The sequence below is a fragment of the Panthera tigris genome, chromosome D4 (assembly GCF_018350195.1).
Source record: "Panthera tigris isolate Pti1 chromosome D4, P.tigris_Pti1_mat1.1, whole genome shotgun sequence".
In the NCBI taxonomy this organism is placed as follows: domain Eukaryota; kingdom Metazoa; phylum Chordata; class Mammalia; order Carnivora; family Felidae; genus Panthera; species Panthera tigris.
The window spans coordinates 50098423-50118348 of record NC_056672.1 but is presented as its reverse complement, the minus strand read 5'-3'; the positions used below and the strand labels follow the sequence as shown (position 1 = coordinate 50118348).

The window sequence follows — 19926 nt, the reverse complement described above, 5'->3', positions numbered from 1 at the left end:
GTATGAAACGATGTACAATTCGGTGTAAGTGGCATTCGGGTATTTGAACTGGTTCCAAATTGTCATTGGTTGGTAAATAATCTCAATAGGCTATATCCAAACTATATCATGTTTGACAGAGTTTAAAAATTATGTATAAACCTGGCCCCACATCGGTGGGGCACTTTAGTAATAAGGCACGAATGTACTTTAATCAGTCATGGATATGAGCTCGACATTTCAAAGACTTAAACAGAGCTAGTTCTTGACCTCTTCTGCTTCTAAGAACCGATCAGTTAGTAGATGGCTGGGTTTGGAAGAGCTAATGTCCTTTTGATAGTAAACTCCTTGTCCAGGATATTCTGGAGTCTGCATTTCATCTGAAGTGATTTTTAAAGATAAAACTTCTCTTGCATTGACAAAACTAGGCACAACCATGGAAGAACTGGAAAGGCTCAGCAAAGAAATTGAATCCGTCAAGACTGAGGTTGAAGAAAAGCAGAAGAGCCTCTCCAAGCTTGCTTTAACACATGAAGAGCCATGGCAAAGTCACATGACCTCCTTCAGGAATACAAATATGAGGCAAGATTTTCTTGAAAATCTCCCGCTTCCAAAGGAAGAGTGGCACGAGCCATCAAAGAATGAAGAGAGTCAGGCCAGAAAGTATGTACTGGACCACAAATGTCCAGCAACTGATCTTGAATATGATCCCTTGCTGAATTATTCTGCAGAGCTGCTTGGGGCATCGAAAGTGACACAGTCTGAGCCTGACGAACAGCAAGTCTGCCGCTTGAAAAAATCTGTGGATGAGAATCACCACATGTCCCAGGAGAGCCAAAGGCCTCATGTTTCACCAATAAGAATTACAATAAATCTTCAAGAATCTGATGAAGATGACCTTGTAATAGATGTACCTCCAATCATGCCTACTTCTAAGAAACCTAAGCCATTGAGAGGCTTCAAATATCAGAATATGGATGAAAGGGTACCTATAATGTCCCCAGAGGAGAGGAGTCTTCAAATTACTGGCACAGAAGAGGAAAAAATCGATAAAACCCAACTAACCACACAAGTAGATGATGACGGTAACAAATCAGAACCACCAGAATCGCTCACGCATAGCTCACTAGATATTAAAAGTAACGTAAACTTGAATCGTGCTAAAAACCACCTCCCTAAGATGGGAAGCTGTGGTGGTGGGAAAAACTATGTCTGTATTTCCAGAGAGAGCATACCTCATGCACCTCTCAGTGACAAAGAAAAACAGAACAGAATGCATAATGAAAGGTATCCACATCACAAAAAATATGTAAAAACAAGTGACAGTCCTCACAGTGAAGAAACTGAAGGTTGGTATTCAAGCCGGCCCCAGGTCTCTCCCGCAGGTGAGCGTGCAGAAGGCGAAGTGTTGGAAAGACCAGACAATAGTCAGGAACTCACTACTTTTGAGGACTGCAAGGTAGTCGAATTTGATTTTGGTAAGGAACCTACTGAGGAGGACACTCCCTCTCATTCCGGTGACACTAGGAAGGAATGCCTTCGAATTTTCACAGAGTTCACAGAAAGTGAAGCTTGTAAGGGAGAGACTACTAAACAGGTCAGTCCGTTTTTTCTTTTAAATCCTTTTCCTAAATTTGAAGGCATTTCCCTTAAACGCATACTCTATTCTGCCCTCTGTAGAAATAGAAATTATATAATGGGCGTATCTAATATATACGCTCTAATACTTGGGGCTAATAATCTATTAGAGCAACAAGGTGAAAACCTTGACAATTGGCTGGCTATAGTGTTGTGTAGACTCAACAGCCTGCAGAAGCCACGGTATTACATGGTTACGGTTGATTTCCCAGCTTAGAGGAATCCTCTGTAGTCGTGTATGCATGTCAAATTATTCAAGTTACGTTTTGTGTGAATTAGTGCTTAATAAGTTGCCTAGTATTTTATAGCTTGGATTCCTGTGGCTCTTCAGGAAACGTGCTAAATATGCCTGTACTCTGCTGAAATTGGGTAATTCTTATCTTTTTCCCACTAGGCTTCAGGAAAGCAAACGGGATTAGATAAGTTGTATTATCAAAACCTTTCTGGACCCAAAAAGAGAATTGCACACATTGCCAAGTTCAATGTGAGTTCCTTAGCTCCTGTCTTATGGGGCACGTTATTTTATAAAATGCATGCCTTGTCATTTTGAGCCTTAAGTATATTCCAATACTTAGTGTCTTGTTAGCACCTGGGGGCACAAGTGTACACTCAGTAACTTGATCTCTGTTTGTAAGCGTTTTCCACATTATTCACTTTTTCCCCCATTATCTAACATTTTCATGAAAAGCAGGGATGTTGTTATCGCATAGACTTCTAACCAAAATTACTATGGTTGATCTTCAGTATTTCCAGATTCTGCATTTGCAAATTTTCCTCTTCACTGAAGTTAATTTGTAACCTTAAAATCAAGACTCGTGTTTTGGGGGACCTTTGCAGGCCTGTGTCATGGCAAAAAAATTACCTCCCACACACATTCCCAGCTAAGGCTGAACAAGGCAATACTGCCTTCTTGTTTTAGCTCTCATACTGTTAACATATGTCCTTTTCTCAATCTATTTAGTGCTGCGTTCTTTGCATGTTTGTGTTGTTTGTTGGTAATTTTGCTATTTAAAATGGCCCCCAAATATAGGGTCATCCAGTGTTCCTAAGAGCAAGAAGGCTGCCTTACAGAGATGTGTTACATAAGCTTTTTATAGGCATAAGTTACAGTGCTATTGACTATGAATTCAATGCTCATGAACCAGCAATATGTACTAACTAAGGTGTCTTTAAACAGAAACACACAGAAAGCAAGGTTAGGTTATTGATTGGTTGGCAAAAGTGTGATCAGAGACTCACCTGAACCTGACTCTGTATATGCCCTAGGAGCAACGGTTCAGTATTCACTAACTCATTGTTTGTGGGACTCTATAGAACAGAAGTGTGGTGAATAAGGGGAATCGACTGTAGATTCTCAAAATCATGTAAATCTCTTGTAACATGGTAAATGCTGGCATGTAAAGAAGTTAAAAGGCACTGGTGTAAGTAGTACTCCTTTAACACTTCTGTGTTAAAAAGTGCCATTTAACAAGCTTTATTTCTCTGCTCAATTCTCTATATTATTTGCACTTGGCAGACACTGACAACAGAATGTTCTGCATGACATCAAAAGAGTTTATGCTCCCAAGTCACAAATAAGAACTTGGATTCTAGTTCTTTGTTGACGTTAGATGTCCTTGGGCAAGTCATTTAATTTATCAGAGCTTTATTTTCTTTATCTGTGAAATGGTGATATTGAGTATCCAAGGGTCAGATATATAGGTACTTACGAAAATCATTTCTTTCCCCTTCTCTTAGGAAAAAATTTTTGGAAACATTATTTTCCTTTATTGGCAAATGATGTTTATAGTTTTATAAACATATACTTTTATTGGCAAAAGTGTTTATAGTTTTCATTTTACTTTGCTATGTAACTCCCCCCCCCATTCTTCTATTTAAGTATTTGTTGGTTTTATCAGTGATTCCCCCCCCTTAAAATAAATTCTCAAAAATAGTAAGCAACAGGACAAAAGAAGATAGTTTTAACATTTTAAAAGTATATCGCCATAGTGCCTTCCAGAAGGATTGTGACAGCGTACAGTCCTATGTGGTGTCTGAGTTCCCTTCCCACAAACCTTGACCAAAAATGGGTATTAAATATTTTTAAAAACCTTGTCAATCTGGGTGAAATTTTATTTCCTTGTTTTGTAGGACATTTCCTACAAATGTAGGACATTTTATAGGACATTTGTTACTAATCAAGCTAAACTTTCTGGTGTTCCATTCTCTTCTTTTTTTATTATTTTTTTTAATGCTTATTTTTGAGAAAGAGCGTGAGCAGAGAGAGGGGCAGAGAGAGAGGGAGACACAGAATCTGAAGCAGGCTCCAGGCTCTGAGCTGTCAGTGCAGAGCAGGATGCAGGGCTCGAACTTAAGAACTGTGAGATCATGACCTGAGCCAAAGTCAGACACTTAACTGACTGAGCCACCCAGGCACGCCTTCATTCTCTTATTGTAATGAATGTTGCTGTAGAGAAGTCTGATGCTAGCCTGCTGTTTCTCCCTTTATGCGTCACCTGATACTTAAGCCTGGTTACCTAAAGAATTCTTTCCTTAACTTCAAATTCTAGTCACTTTGGTCAGATATGTCTTGTTAGCAGTTTGATTAACACTTTTACCTTCATACAAAGTGAAGTGTCATTTTCATATGAGAATTAATGTCTCTCAGTTCACAAAAGTTTTACTAAATTAAATGCTTCAAAGGTTCAGTTTTATCTCTGCATATTTCTGGGGATACTCCACTTATGTGTGTGTTGTATCACATGGGGTATTATAAATGTAGTCCATTCCACAAGCCTTTGTGCAAAAAGAGATAGTGAAATGATCAGTCTTTTTAAAACTTCTTAAAATCATTCTTCCGTTTTGTGTTGATGCTGTATAGGTTCCAACCAGTAAAGACATCCTTAGCCCATTCAGGGAGCCAGTGGCACCACTGATGAGTCGCCCTGGCATCCTTCGTGCCCAGCAACAGGCAGCACAGATCACGGCTGACATAAAGAGTGGGCAGGCTTTTGTTGCTGCCACTTCAGAACAAAAGAAAACTACATTTGCATGTCCAGTCTCTCAGACCCAAAGGAGAGTCTCAGGAGGTATGAGAAAATCACTTAGTCAAGAAATGGGATTTTACCTTATTTTAAAAAGCATTTCCTATGAAATCCATATATTACCAATTATAGCTGAGTCACTCACATGGAACTTTATGTGAAAAATATGATTAGCATGATATTTATATAATGTATGCTGTTTGTCCCTAAATGCTAAGCTATAGATGGTAATACCTTATAAGCATTTCTACATAAAGTGAATTGCTTTATAAATTATCTAAATTTGTTCTTATAGATGATACTGGGGTTAGCTATTGGGGATTTTTTGTGTTTACATTTTGTTTCAAGAAAAAAAATAGAGTCTGTAAAGGAAGTATTATGAAACCTTGAATTGATAATTAAACTCTAATCATCTGAGGCTAATGTCATTAACTCTTACCTTTTTTTTTCTTTCTTTCTTTTTCTTTTTTTTTTTTTTTTTTGTCATTGAAACATCTCAGAAAATTCACTTACATCAAACAAGCTTCATCAGGATGTATTTGTATCAAGGGAAAAGCCAAATGCAAAACCAAGCAGATCACACATTCCTGTGAAAAGTGTTGCTGCTTTTCCTGTAAAGGTATTATAAACTAGGTCTGAAGGCCAGAATTTTAGTGCTAATAATCAACTTATCTGTCTACATATAGAGGTCCTGGGAGATTGAATATATATATATATATATATATATATATATATATATATATATATATATATATAGAATATATATATATAATTATATTTTATATAAAAATATTTTTATATAAAAATATATTTTATATTAACAAAATATACATATTTTTTTTTCCTGGAGATCCCTCCTTCAGATACATGGAAGACACCAGAGAGAAATTTCAGCCTTTTCTAGTTACTGTCAGATAGTTATTGTCATTTTATGATGGGATTTGTGTCTGTGTGTCCACATTGAGCTATGTTGTTCATCCTGTTCCTGGAAATATTAGGCATATTTTAGACGTAAAACTTCAGTGGCTCTGATTAAGACTCCTCAACTTTTTTTCAAAGGAAAGTTTCACGTTGGACTATACCTTTCAAGAGACATCCAGTGAGGGGTGTATATGTGTGTGTGTATGTGAAAGAGAGAGAGGCAGGTGGACCTTTCATAAATTATGCCATCAGTGATGGCAGTCCCTCCTTAGTAATTTTTCTCCTATTTGTGGCAATTACTTTTTTTTTTCTGTTTACTAAGTATTCTTCAGCAGAAAACTGCCTGTCACTTTTAAGGATTTCTCCCTCCTGAAACATCTTTGTGCTTCAAGGGAACAACTACAGGAAAGTGTAACTTTTTTTTTTACCACCCCCCCCCAAAAGTGAGACAGATTTACTGATTTTACAGTTCTCAAAGTATCAATAAGTTCTTCTAAAGGAATGCTAACATTATTTATAGCTGGGATATTACTGACAATATTGAGTATGTATAAATCTTTGATAACTTTTATTTAAGTCTGAGCATTTTTCTTTGTGAAATGGTAACTGATGTTGGGACATAAATTCTTCTTAAGAATGGTACGTGACAAACTTTCCTATTTGCTGAGAAGAGCACACCAGAGCTCTAAGATTCTGGCTGTGGAGAGTAGAGAGATGATTTGAGTAATCAGGTCAGCTAGAATGGGGTACTCACAGGTAGCTTCACTGTTTCCGCATCCTCATGGCTCCCTTTTGTGAGTGTAGGTAACGTTATGCCTTATATTTATTCTATTTTTTAAATGTTTCTTTTTGAGAGAGAGAGAGAGAGAGAGCACATGTGTGCAAGCAGGAGAGGGACAGAGAGTGTGAGGGAATGAGAGAATCCCAAGCAGGCTCCTCACTGTGCAGATCCCGATGCAGGACTTGATCTCAGGAACCACGAGACTGAGTCACCCAGGCGCCTTCCTATTTACTTTATTTTTAATGAATTTATAACTTTAAATTAGTTTTGAATTTAATTGATAGAGAACTTACCTGAGATAGTTGTTTCCTACACGTAGTAGGAATTTTAAACAGAAACATGTGTTTTTCTTTTCGCTAATCAACAACTCTGTTTAACAAGATGCCGAAATACAAAGTGGCTCACCGGAAGCGGGCTTTAGTCACATCAGAATCCTCTGTCAAAGTCCCTGAGGAAGTAAGACAACGCTATGTCAACCTCTTCGTTGAGAAGTACTTGACAGTTTATAAAACAGAGGATGAGGCTGTTAACAAGGTCAGTATATCTGAAGACACACACTTCAAGAGTATTATATTGAAAAAAAAAAACAAACCTCAAGAAACAACTTTATTATTTTTCTCTTCCCCTTTTTCGAAACCAGGCTGTGGGACTGGTTCCTGGAGGATCTTTTTGCTATCCTTAAGTTGTAAAGAGTACCCTGGTTACTCTAGTGACAAAAACTGTCTTAGTCCTATAATTTTCTTTTTTTTTAATTTTAATTTTTTATTTCTGGGGGGGCGGGGCTCAAGTGAGTGAGGGGCAGAAAGACAGGAAGAGAGAGAATCCCACAAGGGGCAGAGAGAGAGGGTGAGAGAGAGAAGCAGGGTTCACCTGAAGTGGACCTTGAACTCATGAACCCTGAGATCCTGACCTGAGCCTAAGTTGGTGCTTAACCGACTGAGCCACTCAGGCGCCCACTTGTCAAGGCCAATAGTATATTAATCTGAGCAGTGTCTCCCCTCCTTTATATGAAGCATATACTGTCAAGTGAGCCATAGTCCCCACTACTCCCTATTACATACCACTATTTATGCTCATTTATGGGCCAGATCTGGTCTATTGGAGGCACTTGTCTTTGCAAATCTACTCAAAGCCTTTTTTTTTTTCCAAAATGAAACCTTACAAATCAGGAGCAATAACCATAGCTCCTGTCCCCATGCATATCTTCAAAAGCCTTTGTGGACTCTGGGAGTAATAAGGAGTCAGGGAATTATGGCTCATACACACAATAAGTGCAATCTAAAGGGGAAAGACACTACTCAGCTCCATCTGATAATTGCAGTTTGGCAATTCAAGGTCAATATTTACAGATTTCTAGTCCTCGAAGACTTTTTATGTTAAAGTATTTTAATATTTTAAATATTAAAATTTTTAATATTTTAAATACTGTTAGACAAACACACATCTGAACACTAGATTTGGGCTTGGTTGAGGCTAATTCCCACTTCTCTGGGAGGTTATGAAAAGGACCATGAGTGAAAGCAATGAGAGGCAAATCTTACCCCAATTGTGAGGAAGATCTTTATAACTGACACCTCTGCCCATAAAATTGCTGTTTCTTAGTAGTGAGCTGCCAGTTGCTAGAAACATTGGGGATATAAGTGAAGTTGTCATCATAACAGATTCTTGTATTAAGAGCGAGGAAGGACTCAGAAGATTCTCTTTATTAACAGTTTTATTGAGATATACTTCACATACCCTATTAATTCACCCATTTTTGTGTACACTGGAGTGACTTTGAGTATATATACTCAAATCAACCACTTGTGCAATCACTACAATTAATCTTAACACAATTCCATCACCCCAAAGAGATCGTCTGTTACCGTTCATCTGTCACTCCCCTAGCCCTCCATATCTCCTAGCCTTGGGCAGCCACTCACTTAACTTCTCTGTAATTTGCTCTTCTGGACATTTCTAGAATAAGGAATCTGATAATAAGGGATTTTGTTGTGACCAGCTTAATGTTTTCACTTAGAATACTGTTTTCAAGGGTCATCCATACTGTAGTATGCATCATTACTTAATTTCCTCTTGCCAAATAAGACTGGTTTATGGATATGCACACCTGTTCATCAGTTGATGGACATTTGGGCGATTTCCATTTATTGGTTATTAATGAACATTTGTACATAAATGGACATTGTAAGATTTTGTGTCAACAGATGATGATGTTTCTCTTGAGCATATAATTGGGTTGAATGACAATTCTATATTTAACTTTTTGAGGAAATACCAAACCGTTTTCCAGAGGAGCTACACTGTTGTATATGCCCATCAGTGATGTGAACAGTTCTAGTTTCTTCACATCCACGCTAGTGCTTGTTACCTGTATTTTGTGGAGCCAAGTTATTGGGCATGAAATGGTATCTGATTGTGATTTTGATTTTGATTTCCCTAATGCCTAATGATGTTGAACATATTTTTCTGTGCTTTTTGGCCATTTGTATGTCTTCTTGGATATGTCTGTACACATGTGTTCAGTTCCTTTGCATATATTTTTAGTTGTCTTTTTATCAAGTTTTGAGAGTTCTATATATATTTTGGATACAAGTGTCTTAGTAGATACAGTATTTACAAATATTTTTTCTTTGAGTTGTATTCTTACTTTCTTGACTGGATCATTTGCATTACAAAAAGTTCTTCATTTTGATATATTCCAATTCATCTGTTTTTCTTTGTCACGTGTGATTTTGGTATCCTATATAAGAAACAAAGATTTATTACTACTTTATTTTTCTCAGAATTTTACAGTTTTAGTTACTACATTTAGGCATAGGATTCACTTTTTTAAATGATTTTTACATAAGGTATGAGGGAGGGGGTCCAAACATTCATTTGAATGTGGATATCCAATTGTCACAGCACCATTTGTTGAAAAGATTATTTTTTCGCCATTTAATTGTCTTGTCACCTTTGTCAAAAGTCAGTTGATCATAAATACTAGATATAAATGAACATAAATTCTGGACTCATTTTATTACATTGATCTCTATTTCTATCCTATACCAGTATTACACAATCTTAATTACTATTGCTTTGTAGTAAGTATTGAAGTTGGAAACATGACTCCTCCATATTTGTTAAATTTTTAAAACTGTTTTGGGTCCCTGGCATTTCCATATAACTTTTAGGTTCAGCTTGTATTTCCTACAGAAATACTGGATTATAATTTTGATAGCAGTTGCTTTGAATCTCTAGATCAATTTGTGGAGGATTATCATTTAACAATATTAAGTCTTGTGAACCATGAACATGGAATGTCTTGTGGGGTTTTTTTATCTTTTAATTCCTTTCAACAGTGTTTTGTAATTTTCAGACTATAAGTCTTTAACTTTTTTGTTAAATTTATTCCTAGATACTGTATTAACACTATTATAAATGGAATTATTTTTGTAATTTTATTTTCAGATTGTTCATAGCCAGTGTACAAAAATACAATTAATACTTTTTATCTTGTGTCTTGAACCCTTATATGCCTATTCTTTTTTTTTTTTTTTTTTTAGTTTATTTATTTGAGACAGAGAGAGAGAGAGAGAGAGAAAGAGAACATGCACAAGTGGGAAAGGGACAGAGTGGGAGGGAGGGAGGGAGGGAGAGAGAGAGAGAGAGAGAGAGAGAGAAAGAGAGAAAGAGAGAAAGAATCCCAAACAGGCTACACACAGCGCAGAGCCCAATGAGGGGCTTGAACTCAAAAACCTTGATCATGACTTGAGCCAAAGTCAAGAGCCAGACACTTAACTGACTGAGCCACCCAGGCACGCCCCTATTTATTAACTCTAATAGTTTTCAGTGAATTCCTTGGGATTTTCTTCAAAGAAGATGATATCAACTGCAGATAGACACAGTCTTACTCTTTCCTTTCCAATCTGTATATATTTCATTTTCTTGCTTGATTTCTGTAGCATAAATTTCCAGTAGAATATTGCGTGGAGGTGGTAAGAGGGGCATCCTTGTCTTGTTCCTTTCCCTAAGAGGAAAGCTTTCAGTCTTTCAGTGGTTACTGTAGGTGGATTTTTAGTTGTTGTTTTTTTTACATGTCCTTTATCAAGTTGAGGAAGTTCCCTTCTATTCCTAGTTTAAGTGTCTTATCATCTTGACTTTTCTTAAATACTTTTTTCTTATCTCTTGATGTCATATAGTTTTTGTCTATATTCAATTAATGTAGTATATTACATTGTTGTAGGTTTGTTTTTTTATTAATCTTAAACTCATGCATTTCTTGGATAAACACCCTTGGTCATGGTGTATAGTCTTTTTATGTTGCTGGACTCAGTGTGCTAGAATTTTTGTGTCAACGTTAATTAGGTCTACAGACACCAGTCTGTAATTTTTTTCTTAAATATTACTTTTCTCAGCATGAAGCCCAACATGGGGCTCGATCCCACAACCCTGGGATTATGACCTGAGCTGAAACCAAGACTTGGATGCTCAAGCAACTGAGCCACCCGGGTACCTCATTACTGTTATATTTATTGTGATAAAATATGCCTGACATAAAATTTCTCATTTTAACCATTTTGGGTGCACAATTCAGTGTTACTAAGTACCTTCACAATGTTGTTTAACCATCACTACTATCCATTTCCAGAGCTTTTTCTTCATCCCAAATAGAAACTCTGTACCTATTAAGGTAATGAATAACTTTTCATTCTTCTCTCCCCGCCCCCCCCCCAGCCCCAGGTAACCTCTATTTTAATTTCTGTCTCTGTGAATTTGCTTACTACAGGTACCTCATCTAAGTAGAGTCATGCAATATTTGTCCTTTTGTTTCTGGCTTCATTGACTTAGTGTAATGTTTCCATAGTTCATTCATGTTGTAGCACATATCAGAATTTCATTCTTTTTGGCAGCTGAATAATACTTTATTACTTGTGGTACCACATTTTCTTTATTCTAGTGATGGACATTGTAGCTTTCTTTGCTTGTAGTAACTTACTCTTTTTTTGGAGTCTCAGGGTTATATTGGCCTAATAGAATGAGATGTAAAATGTTCCCTTTTTTAATTTTTGGAAGATCTTATGAATGGTTACTATTCTTTTTTTTTAAAATCTTCTTTAAATGTTTAGGGGAATTCATCAATGAGGTCTGGGCTTGTGGATATTTTTTTAATTACCAATTCATCTCATAGGTCTACTCTTGAGTCAATTTCATGAGGTTTTATCTTTCTAAAATTTCACATGTCATCTAAATTTTATAATACATTGGTATATATTTGTTCATAGTATTTCTTTATCATTCTTTTTATTTGTGTGAATTGTGTGGTGATGCCTTCTCTTCCATTACTGATTTTAGTAATTTGAGTCTTATTTCTTTTTTCTTAACCTAGCCAAAGTTTTGTCAATGTTGTTGACCTTTTCAAAGAACCAACTTTTGCTTTTTTAGTTATCTCCATTTTAGAAAATTCTTCATTTCATTTATTTCTACTCATTATCATTTCTTTCCTGCTTTCTTTGGGTTTGGTTTACTATTAAAATTACAGTTTCTTAAGATGGAAGGCAAAGTTTTTAATTTCCATTTTATTTTTAGTAAAGCCATTTACAATAGGAATTATTCTCTAATCAAAAGGTTTGGTATGTTGTGTTTCCACTTAAATGCATCTCAATTTTTAAATCTCGTTTGTGATTTCTTCTTTGCCCCACTGTGTAATTTCCACACATTTGTGAATTTCCCAAATTTCCTGTTGTTGACTTATAATCTAATACCATTGTGATCAGAGAACATACTTTCTGTGATTTAAATCCTTTTAAATTTATTGAGCATTATTTTATGGCCTAACACATGATCTGTTCTGGAAAATGTTCTGTATCTGCTTGAGAGGCATTATATATTCTGCTATTTTTGCATAGAGTGTTCTATAGATGTCTTCTAGGTATAGTTGATTCATAGTGTTGTTGAAATATTTTATTTTCTTCACCATTTGACTTGTTTCCATTATTGAAGTATGGTATAGAGGTCTCCATTCTTCTTTTTTTTTTTTTTTTTTATTTTGACACTGGCTGAAAGAGAACTTTTTATTGCTTTATGTACAGAAAATTCAGCATCCATTTAGCCCAGTTGGGTGGCCATTTGTTTAACCTTTGCCTTTTCCAACTTGGCAATGCAAGCCAGACTTTGGACCCAGGACATTGCCTCCCCAGTGGGGGTGGATCTCATCATATCTGTCTTTTCAATTGGTCCTGATGGGTTCCACCTGCTTAACCAGACCTCCTTTGTCTTCTGACTTAACCTGTGTGAAGGTGACAGGGGTACAAGTCTTCCTGTGAACCAGACAACCCAGCCTGGCCTTCCCCTTGATAATGCACTAGTGTCCCATCTTAGGACACATGTCAGGCAGGAAGACAACCAGCTCAATGGGATCCACATCATGTGCAATCACTACCAGCTGAGCCTTCTTTGTTCCACTAAGGTGGTAACAGTATTAACCCCAGTTCACAGGATGGGCAGCCTCTTAGTGGGGACATCCCCTTTGCCAGCAGCTTTCTTCTCAGCCTGGGCCAACAATCTCTGCTTCTTCTCTTGCTTTATCTCTAGTCTGTATTTGTGGGCCAGTTTAAGCAGTTGAGTAGCTTTTTGGTGGTCCAAGCCCTGGGTGAACTGGTTAATCACAGGTGGCACTTTTAAGCATTCATAGAGAATAACCCTTTGCTGCTGCAGCTAGATGTAGCAAGGCCATTTGACAAAGTGGGTGAGTCCCTTTTAGGCTGAATGTCCCGTCTGATGCCAAAATTCTTGGGCCTTTTCTCAAATGGGATTGACTAAATTCTTGGCCTCCTGCTTCTTCACAACAGCAGGCACCAGGCCACCTTCCTCTCCTTGACATTCTTTCCTTTCAGCATCTTGGATGGTTGGAGAAGAGAGAAACTTTAGGTATCCATTCTTAATGTTGAATTGTTATTTGTCACTTGAGTTCTGTCAGCTGCTGCTTTCTGTATTTTGCTGCTCTGTTATTAAATGCATATTTGTTAATAATTGTTATGTCTCCCTGATGGATTGGCTCTTATCATTATGTCTTTGTCTCTAGTAACAACTTTTGTTTTAAAAATCTACTTTGTCTGATAGTAGCATAGCCACTTCACATATATTTTACTATTTACAAAGTACATCTTTTTTTCTCCTTTACTTTGAACCTGTTTGGTCTTTGACTGTAAAGTGTCTATCTAGAGGTGCCTGGCTGGCTCAGTTGGTAGAGCATGCAACTCTTGATCTTGGGGTTGTAAGTTTGAGCCCTGTGTGGGGTGCAGATATTAAAGATCTAAAGTGTCTACCTTGTATACAGTGTAGAGTTACATATTTTTCATGATTCTTCCAGTCTCTTCCCTCAGTTGGAGTATTTAATCAATTAACATTTAATAAGTACTGACCAATAAAAGGATTTACATCATGTGTTTTGCTATTTTTCTATATGTCTTGTGTCTTTTTATTTTCTCTATAATTAGTGCTTTCTTTTGTGTTATATAGATATTTTCTAGTGTATCATTTAAATGCCCATGTCATTTCTTTGGCTATATTTTTTTAGTTACTGTCTTACTTTTTGCCTTTAGGATTACACTTACCATTTTAATTTAAAACAATCTAATTCAGATTAAAACTACCTTTATTTCAATAGCCTATAAAAATTTTGTTCCAGTATATGTTTCCTACCCTCTTCTTTATACCATTATTATTATATGGATTATAACATTATATAAGCCTATCAACACAATTTTGTAATTACTGCTCTATGCCATTGTTAAAACAGGAGAAAATGATTACATACGAACACATATATTCTTCAATATTTTCCTATAAAGTTATATTTACCAATATCAATTCTCATGTGAATTCAAATAACCATCTAGTGTATCTGTTGTGGACCCCCTAGAGTACTGATAAAAATTTTTACACTTTTCAGCTCCAGAATTCCTAAAAACTTTTTATTTTTAAAATTTCTCTTTACTCATGTTGTCCATGTGGTAAGACCCCATTTTCTTTGCTTCTTTAAACATAGTTTCTTTCATTTTTAAAACATATTTACAAAGTCTTTGTACTTAAAGTCCAAAATGTGGACTTTCTCAGGGACATTTTCTCTTGGCTGGTTTTTATTCTGTATGAGGTACACTTTTTTGTTTCTTTACATAACTCATAATTTTTTTGTTACAGACTGTATGATTAAATAATAACTGGTTTCAGGTACATTTTTGTTGCTAGGTTTTGGTTTTTCTTGTTGCTACTTATTTGTTTAGTGACTTTACTGAACTAATTTTGTAGATTCTGTATTCCTTTCAATGTACGGCCACTAAGTTCTCCAGTAGCATTGTTTTTTAAGTTCTTGCCTTTAATTTTTATTTTAAGGCCTTCTTCAAAAGGATCACCCTCTGTCAGCATAATCTACTTGTTAGCCAATGACTGGTTAGAAAATTTTCTTAAATGCCTTGTCTGTATGTTTTCCTCCCTTTGCCAGGGGGAATCTATGTGAGAAGAAGTGCCTTAAAACTTAAGTTGACAGCCAGCCTTAGCTTTCACGTCCTTGTTCCAGGGCTTCAAGAACAGCCACTAGTGACTGAGTAGGGCCTTATCTTTTCCCAGGTTTTTCCCGGGCCACCTTTTAAGCTCCAGGAATATGTCAGGACCTTTCAAAATTTTTTGTGGTCACCTAGGTCTCCAAAATGTTTTTTAGATTCCTGGCCAGGTTTGGGGCCCTTGGGTGGCTTAGTTGAGCTTCCGACTTCAGCTCAGGTCATGATCTCACAGTTGGTAAGTTCGAGCCCCACATTGCAGGCTCTGTGCTGACAGCTCAGAGCCTGGAGCCTGCTTTGGATTCTGGGTCTCCCCGTCTCTCTGCCCTTCCCCTGCTCTCTCTCTCTCTCTCTGTCAAAAAAATAAACGTTAAAAACATTAAAAAATTAAAATTCCTGGCCAGGTCCCTGTTTGCCCAACAAGAAATCATAACCTTAGGTGGCTGTCATCTTGCCACCCAGTTGCTATTGTTTTAGTAGCACCCAGGCAATAGGGTCCCCCCGCCCGCACCATGAGCTGAGTTCTGACTCAAATACCTACAACACCTTGAGAATAGATTTTCCAGGGAGCTGCTTATTCAGACAAAATATTGTCTGTGTTCTGGGGATGATGTTTTTAGTGTAGCTGTAAAAGAAGTCCGTCCTCTCTGTTGGCTACGAGGCTGCCAACTTTTTATCACTATGGCATTAAGCTGGCAGGTGGGAAGTGGGTAATGGGAAAACCCTCAAGCTAAAATGGACTCCATTGTCTTACCGAGGTTCAGTAGTTTCTCTTAGGTAATTCTCAGTTTGTTCTGTGGCTTTGGTTAATTTTCAGAGTTTTGAAATGGTTACTTTAGTTGTTTTGCCAGTATTTTAATTATTTTTATGGGAAGGTGAGTTCATGAACGTTCTTGTTCAGCCATTCCGGAAGTCTGTCTCCTCCAGGATTCTATACTGGTTGAAGAATAATGGCAACGCAAAGACAGACAAAAAAAGCAGCCTGTTACAGAGACATGTTATCCTTTATTATTTCAATTTGCTTTTCTTCTCTCCTCTCTCCAACCCCCCATGGCTTTCTCTCTGTGAAGTTTAGTGTAGTGAGAAGAATCTTGGCTTTGGCGTTTGGTCACTCCTGGATTCATTTACTAGCTCTGCAACAGTAAGATATCTACTTTGTCTTGAGCCTCATACAGGTTAGTCATGATGGCACCCATTCTCACTGATTCACAATGAAGACTGAGAAAACATTTAATGACTATTCTACCAAACCTGCACATACTAGGTGCCCGATAAAGCATTAATACAATGTTATCATTATATTACCCTTACTGGTTTCTGTCATTTTTTATCCATTGTTTTCTTTTACTGACCTTTAGGATTTTCATGAATCCTAGCATAAAAATATTGATTACTGGGGCACCTGGGTGTCTCATTCTTGATTTCAGCTCGGGTCATGATCTCACGGTTCATGAGATTGAGACCTGCATCAGACTCTGCACTGGCCATGGAGCCTGCTTGGGATTCTCTCTCTTCTCTCTGTCCTCTTTATCCTCTCTCTCCCCCTCCCCCCTTCTCCCTCCCCTCTTTCTCTTTCTCTCTCTTTCTCTCTCTCTCTCTTTCTCTCTCTCTCTCTCTCTCTCTCTCTCTCTCTCTCTCTCTCTCTCTCTCTCTCTCTCTCTCTCTCTCTCTCTCTCTTTCTCTCTCTCTCTTTCTCTCTCTCTCTCTCTCTCTCTCTCTCTCTCTCTTTCTCTCTCTCTCTCTCTCTCTCTCTCTTTCTCTCTCTCTCTCTCTCTTTCTCTCTCTCTCTCTCTCTCTCAAATTAACTTAAATAGTGATTACTTAATGGTTTTAGAAAAATAACCTATAAACTAAAGATAATGAAAAGAGGATTATGTCTTTCCTTTGCTGTGTGATCTTAAGCAAAGTATTTAGCCACCTTGAGCCTTTGTTACCTCAAACGAGAATAATAATAAGCATCTTTGATACATTAGGGGCTTGCTTTGAGAATCAAATGAATATGCATTGTAGGCTTTTTGTACTCTGAGATACTGTGGTTTTAGTTTGTGAAGAGAAGTATCTAGTTCCTCGATTTGATTCATGGGATAATTTTTTTCTTTCCTCTCAAAAGCCATAAACAGAAAAATGTAAAATAAGTTGCTTTTTATTTGTGCCATTTTTCGCCATCCCTTGAATTATATTTTGCCATATTTATTCCATTATATTGTAAACATTTATTATTCATCATCTTGAGATTTAATATCTTTTATTATTCACTTCATGGTCTAGGCTAAAATAGAAGAAAAGGCCATTTATGAACGCTGTGGCAGTAGAAATATGTATGTGAACATAGCGATAAATACTCTTAAGAAACTGAGACATCAAGGTAATTTCTTTATAATTAATCAAGTGATAAGATAAAAACTTGTCATCAACACCTGACATTAAACATGTTTTTTTTCATTAGCAGGGTGGTTTTTAGGTATTCTATGAAACATAGTTTAAAAATGTTCTCTTGAGTAGAACATGCAAGTAGGATTTTTGGTTGAAAATAACAAATTAGATTTGAAATTAGACATATGAATATAACTCCTTGTGAGCAGTTATCATGGAGATAATTAAATTTGGTTTCTAGTTATAAAAGTAACTCACTCCATGTGAAATAGTATTTCTCAGCTCTTTTTTTTTCATTACTGCCCCCCTAAGATCTTTTTTAGACATTGTTTTTTCTACCACCCCCACCCCCAACCTCCAGTAGTATTAAGTACTTAAGGAATAATATTTTGTTGGGTAAGGCTGAGTTTTGGAAAGCCACATACCATTGTAATATCTATGATTTTTTTTTTCTTTATTCCTCAAGAGCCAGTTTTGTTTGCTTGGGGGTAATCCTACCCCCAATTTTGTTTCCTTGGGGGTATTCGAGAATACATAGCATGGATTCAAATAATACAGAAAAACATTAAAAAAAACAGAACAGCCAAAGACAACTTTATTCCAAATTTTTGATATAGACCCTTCCATAATGACTACAGAAATATATGTAATTTTAATAATTGAGATGAATGCAGTCATTTGATGTATGCTCTAACTTTTTTCACAAAATAAAGTATCCTAGAAATCTTTCATCAGTTAATCTAGAATGTGTGTTAACATCCAGATCTGTATTGTACATTTTAATGACTACATGATACTCTGTTGTACAGACCTGTAGTATTGATACTCCATTGTGTAGAGTGTAGAATACAGAAGAAACACACGCACTGAGTATCTAAGTGGCTTACATATTTTTTCTACCTTACGTTCTGTGATTAATGGAGTGTGAACTCAAACATTTCCTCATACTAGAGCGTATGTATCCTTAACATAAATCCCTGTGCACAGAGTAGCTAGCAGAAACGGTCTGCATGTTTAAGATGGGTAAATATTGCTAACTGCCTCCAGAAAACATTTGCTCTTTACATTCCCCACTAATAGGGTAGGAGTATAAGCTTTTTCCTCACATCTTGGAAAAGTTCCTCATTTATCCCGTTCTGGAGTGTGAAAGTATAGACCAGAAATGAAATTATTTTAGCTTTTTATTATTATTATGAGGTTGAAGACCTTCCTTTTTTCTATCTCAATTTAAATTGCCTTTTTGCATCTTTTTGTCCCCTTTTATTGTCAGCCTATTCATCTGCAACAACCTTTTGCATATCCCCTTTTAATGGGCTTCAAATGTTTTCCTCAGTTTGTCACTCACTGGTACTTCAGCCTTATTTGTGAAGTTTGTAATAATAAAGCTTTTCACTTTTACTTTTTTCTATTTTTTTTTTTTAATTTTTTAACGTTTTTATTTTTGAGACAGAGAGAGACAAAGCATGAACGGGGGAGGGTCAGAGAGAGGGAAACACAGAATCCGAAACAGGCTCAAGGCTCTGAGCTGTCAGCATAGAGCCCGACGTGGGGCTTGAACTCACAGACCGCGAGATCATGACCTGAGCCGAAGTCGGACGCTTAACCGACTGAGCCACCCAGGCGCCCCTACTTTTTTCTCTTTTTTAATGTTTGTTTTGAGAGAGAGAGAGAGAGCACGTGTGCATGTGCATGCAAGCAGGGGAGGAGCAGAGAGAGGAAGACAGAATCCTGGTGCAGGGCTCTATCCCATGAACCGCGAGATCATGTCCTAAGGCAAATCAAGGGTCAGACATTTAACCATCTGAGCCACGTAGGTACCCCTAGAAGCTATTTTAGAAGTGCAGTTAGGGGCACCTGCATGGCTCAGTCGGTTAAGCATCTGACTTCGGCTCAGGTCATGATCTCAGATTTGTGGGTTTGAGCCCCACATCATCCTCTGTGCTGACAGCTCAGAACCTGGAACCTGCTTTGGATTCTGTGTTTCCTCTCTCTGCCCTTCCCCTGCTCATGCTTTGTCTCTGTCTCTCTCTCTCTCTCTCTCTCTGTCAAAAATAAATAAACATTTAAAAATATATATATAAATAAAGTGTAATTAATGTCTTGCTTTTTGGTTTCTGGGTTTTGTGTCATGCTTAGAAATGCTATTTTAATTTCAAGAATATAAAAACTTGATAATTTCTTTATGGCATTTAAACCATTTTTTTAATGTTAAATTTTATAGTAAAGAGCATGAGCAGGGGAGAGAGGCAGAGGGGGAGAGAGAGAATCTTAAGCATGTTCCACACTCAGTGTGGAGCCTGACACGGGGCTTGATCCCATAACCCTGGGATCATGACCTGAGCCAGAATCAAGAGTCAGATGTTCAACTAAATGAGCCACCCAGGCGCTCCTATGGCATTTTTATATGTACAGCACTTGAAATAGACTTGAATACCTGTGTTACAATATACAAGGTCTCAAGAACAGACATTTCTTGAAAGGAGACCTATAGATGGCCAATAGACACATGAAAAGATGTTCAACATCACTCATCTTCAGGGAAATAAAATCAAAACCACAATGAGATATCACCTCACACCTGACAGAGTGGTTACAATCAACAACACAAGAAACAAGTGTTGGTGAGGATGTGGTGTGTGAACTGGTACAGCCTCTGTGGACAGCAGTGTGGACG

General features: G+C 37.0%; 1 protein-coding gene and 1 pseudogene across 1 annotated transcript in view; one reads left to right on the top strand and one right to left on the bottom strand.

Annotated features, from left to right (window-relative positions):
- Positions 1-19926, top strand: part of LOC102954162 (putative exonuclease GOR) — a 41250-nt gene that overhangs the window by 2592 nt on the left and 18732 nt on the right. The window contains exons 2-7 of the mRNA XM_007098565.3: positions 408-1576; positions 2012-2101; positions 4478-4685; positions 5141-5259; positions 6724-6876; positions 17148-17244. Of these exons, the coding sequence (XP_007098627.1) occupies positions 416-1576; positions 2012-2101; positions 4478-4685; positions 5141-5259; positions 6724-6876; positions 17148-17244 (1828 nt within the window). The 5' untranslated portion in view covers positions 408-415. The remainder of the gene's footprint in view (positions 1-407; positions 1577-2011; positions 2102-4477; positions 4686-5140; positions 5260-6723; positions 6877-17147; positions 17245-19926) is intronic.
- LOC102954646 lies at positions 12430-15974 on the bottom strand (annotated as a pseudogene).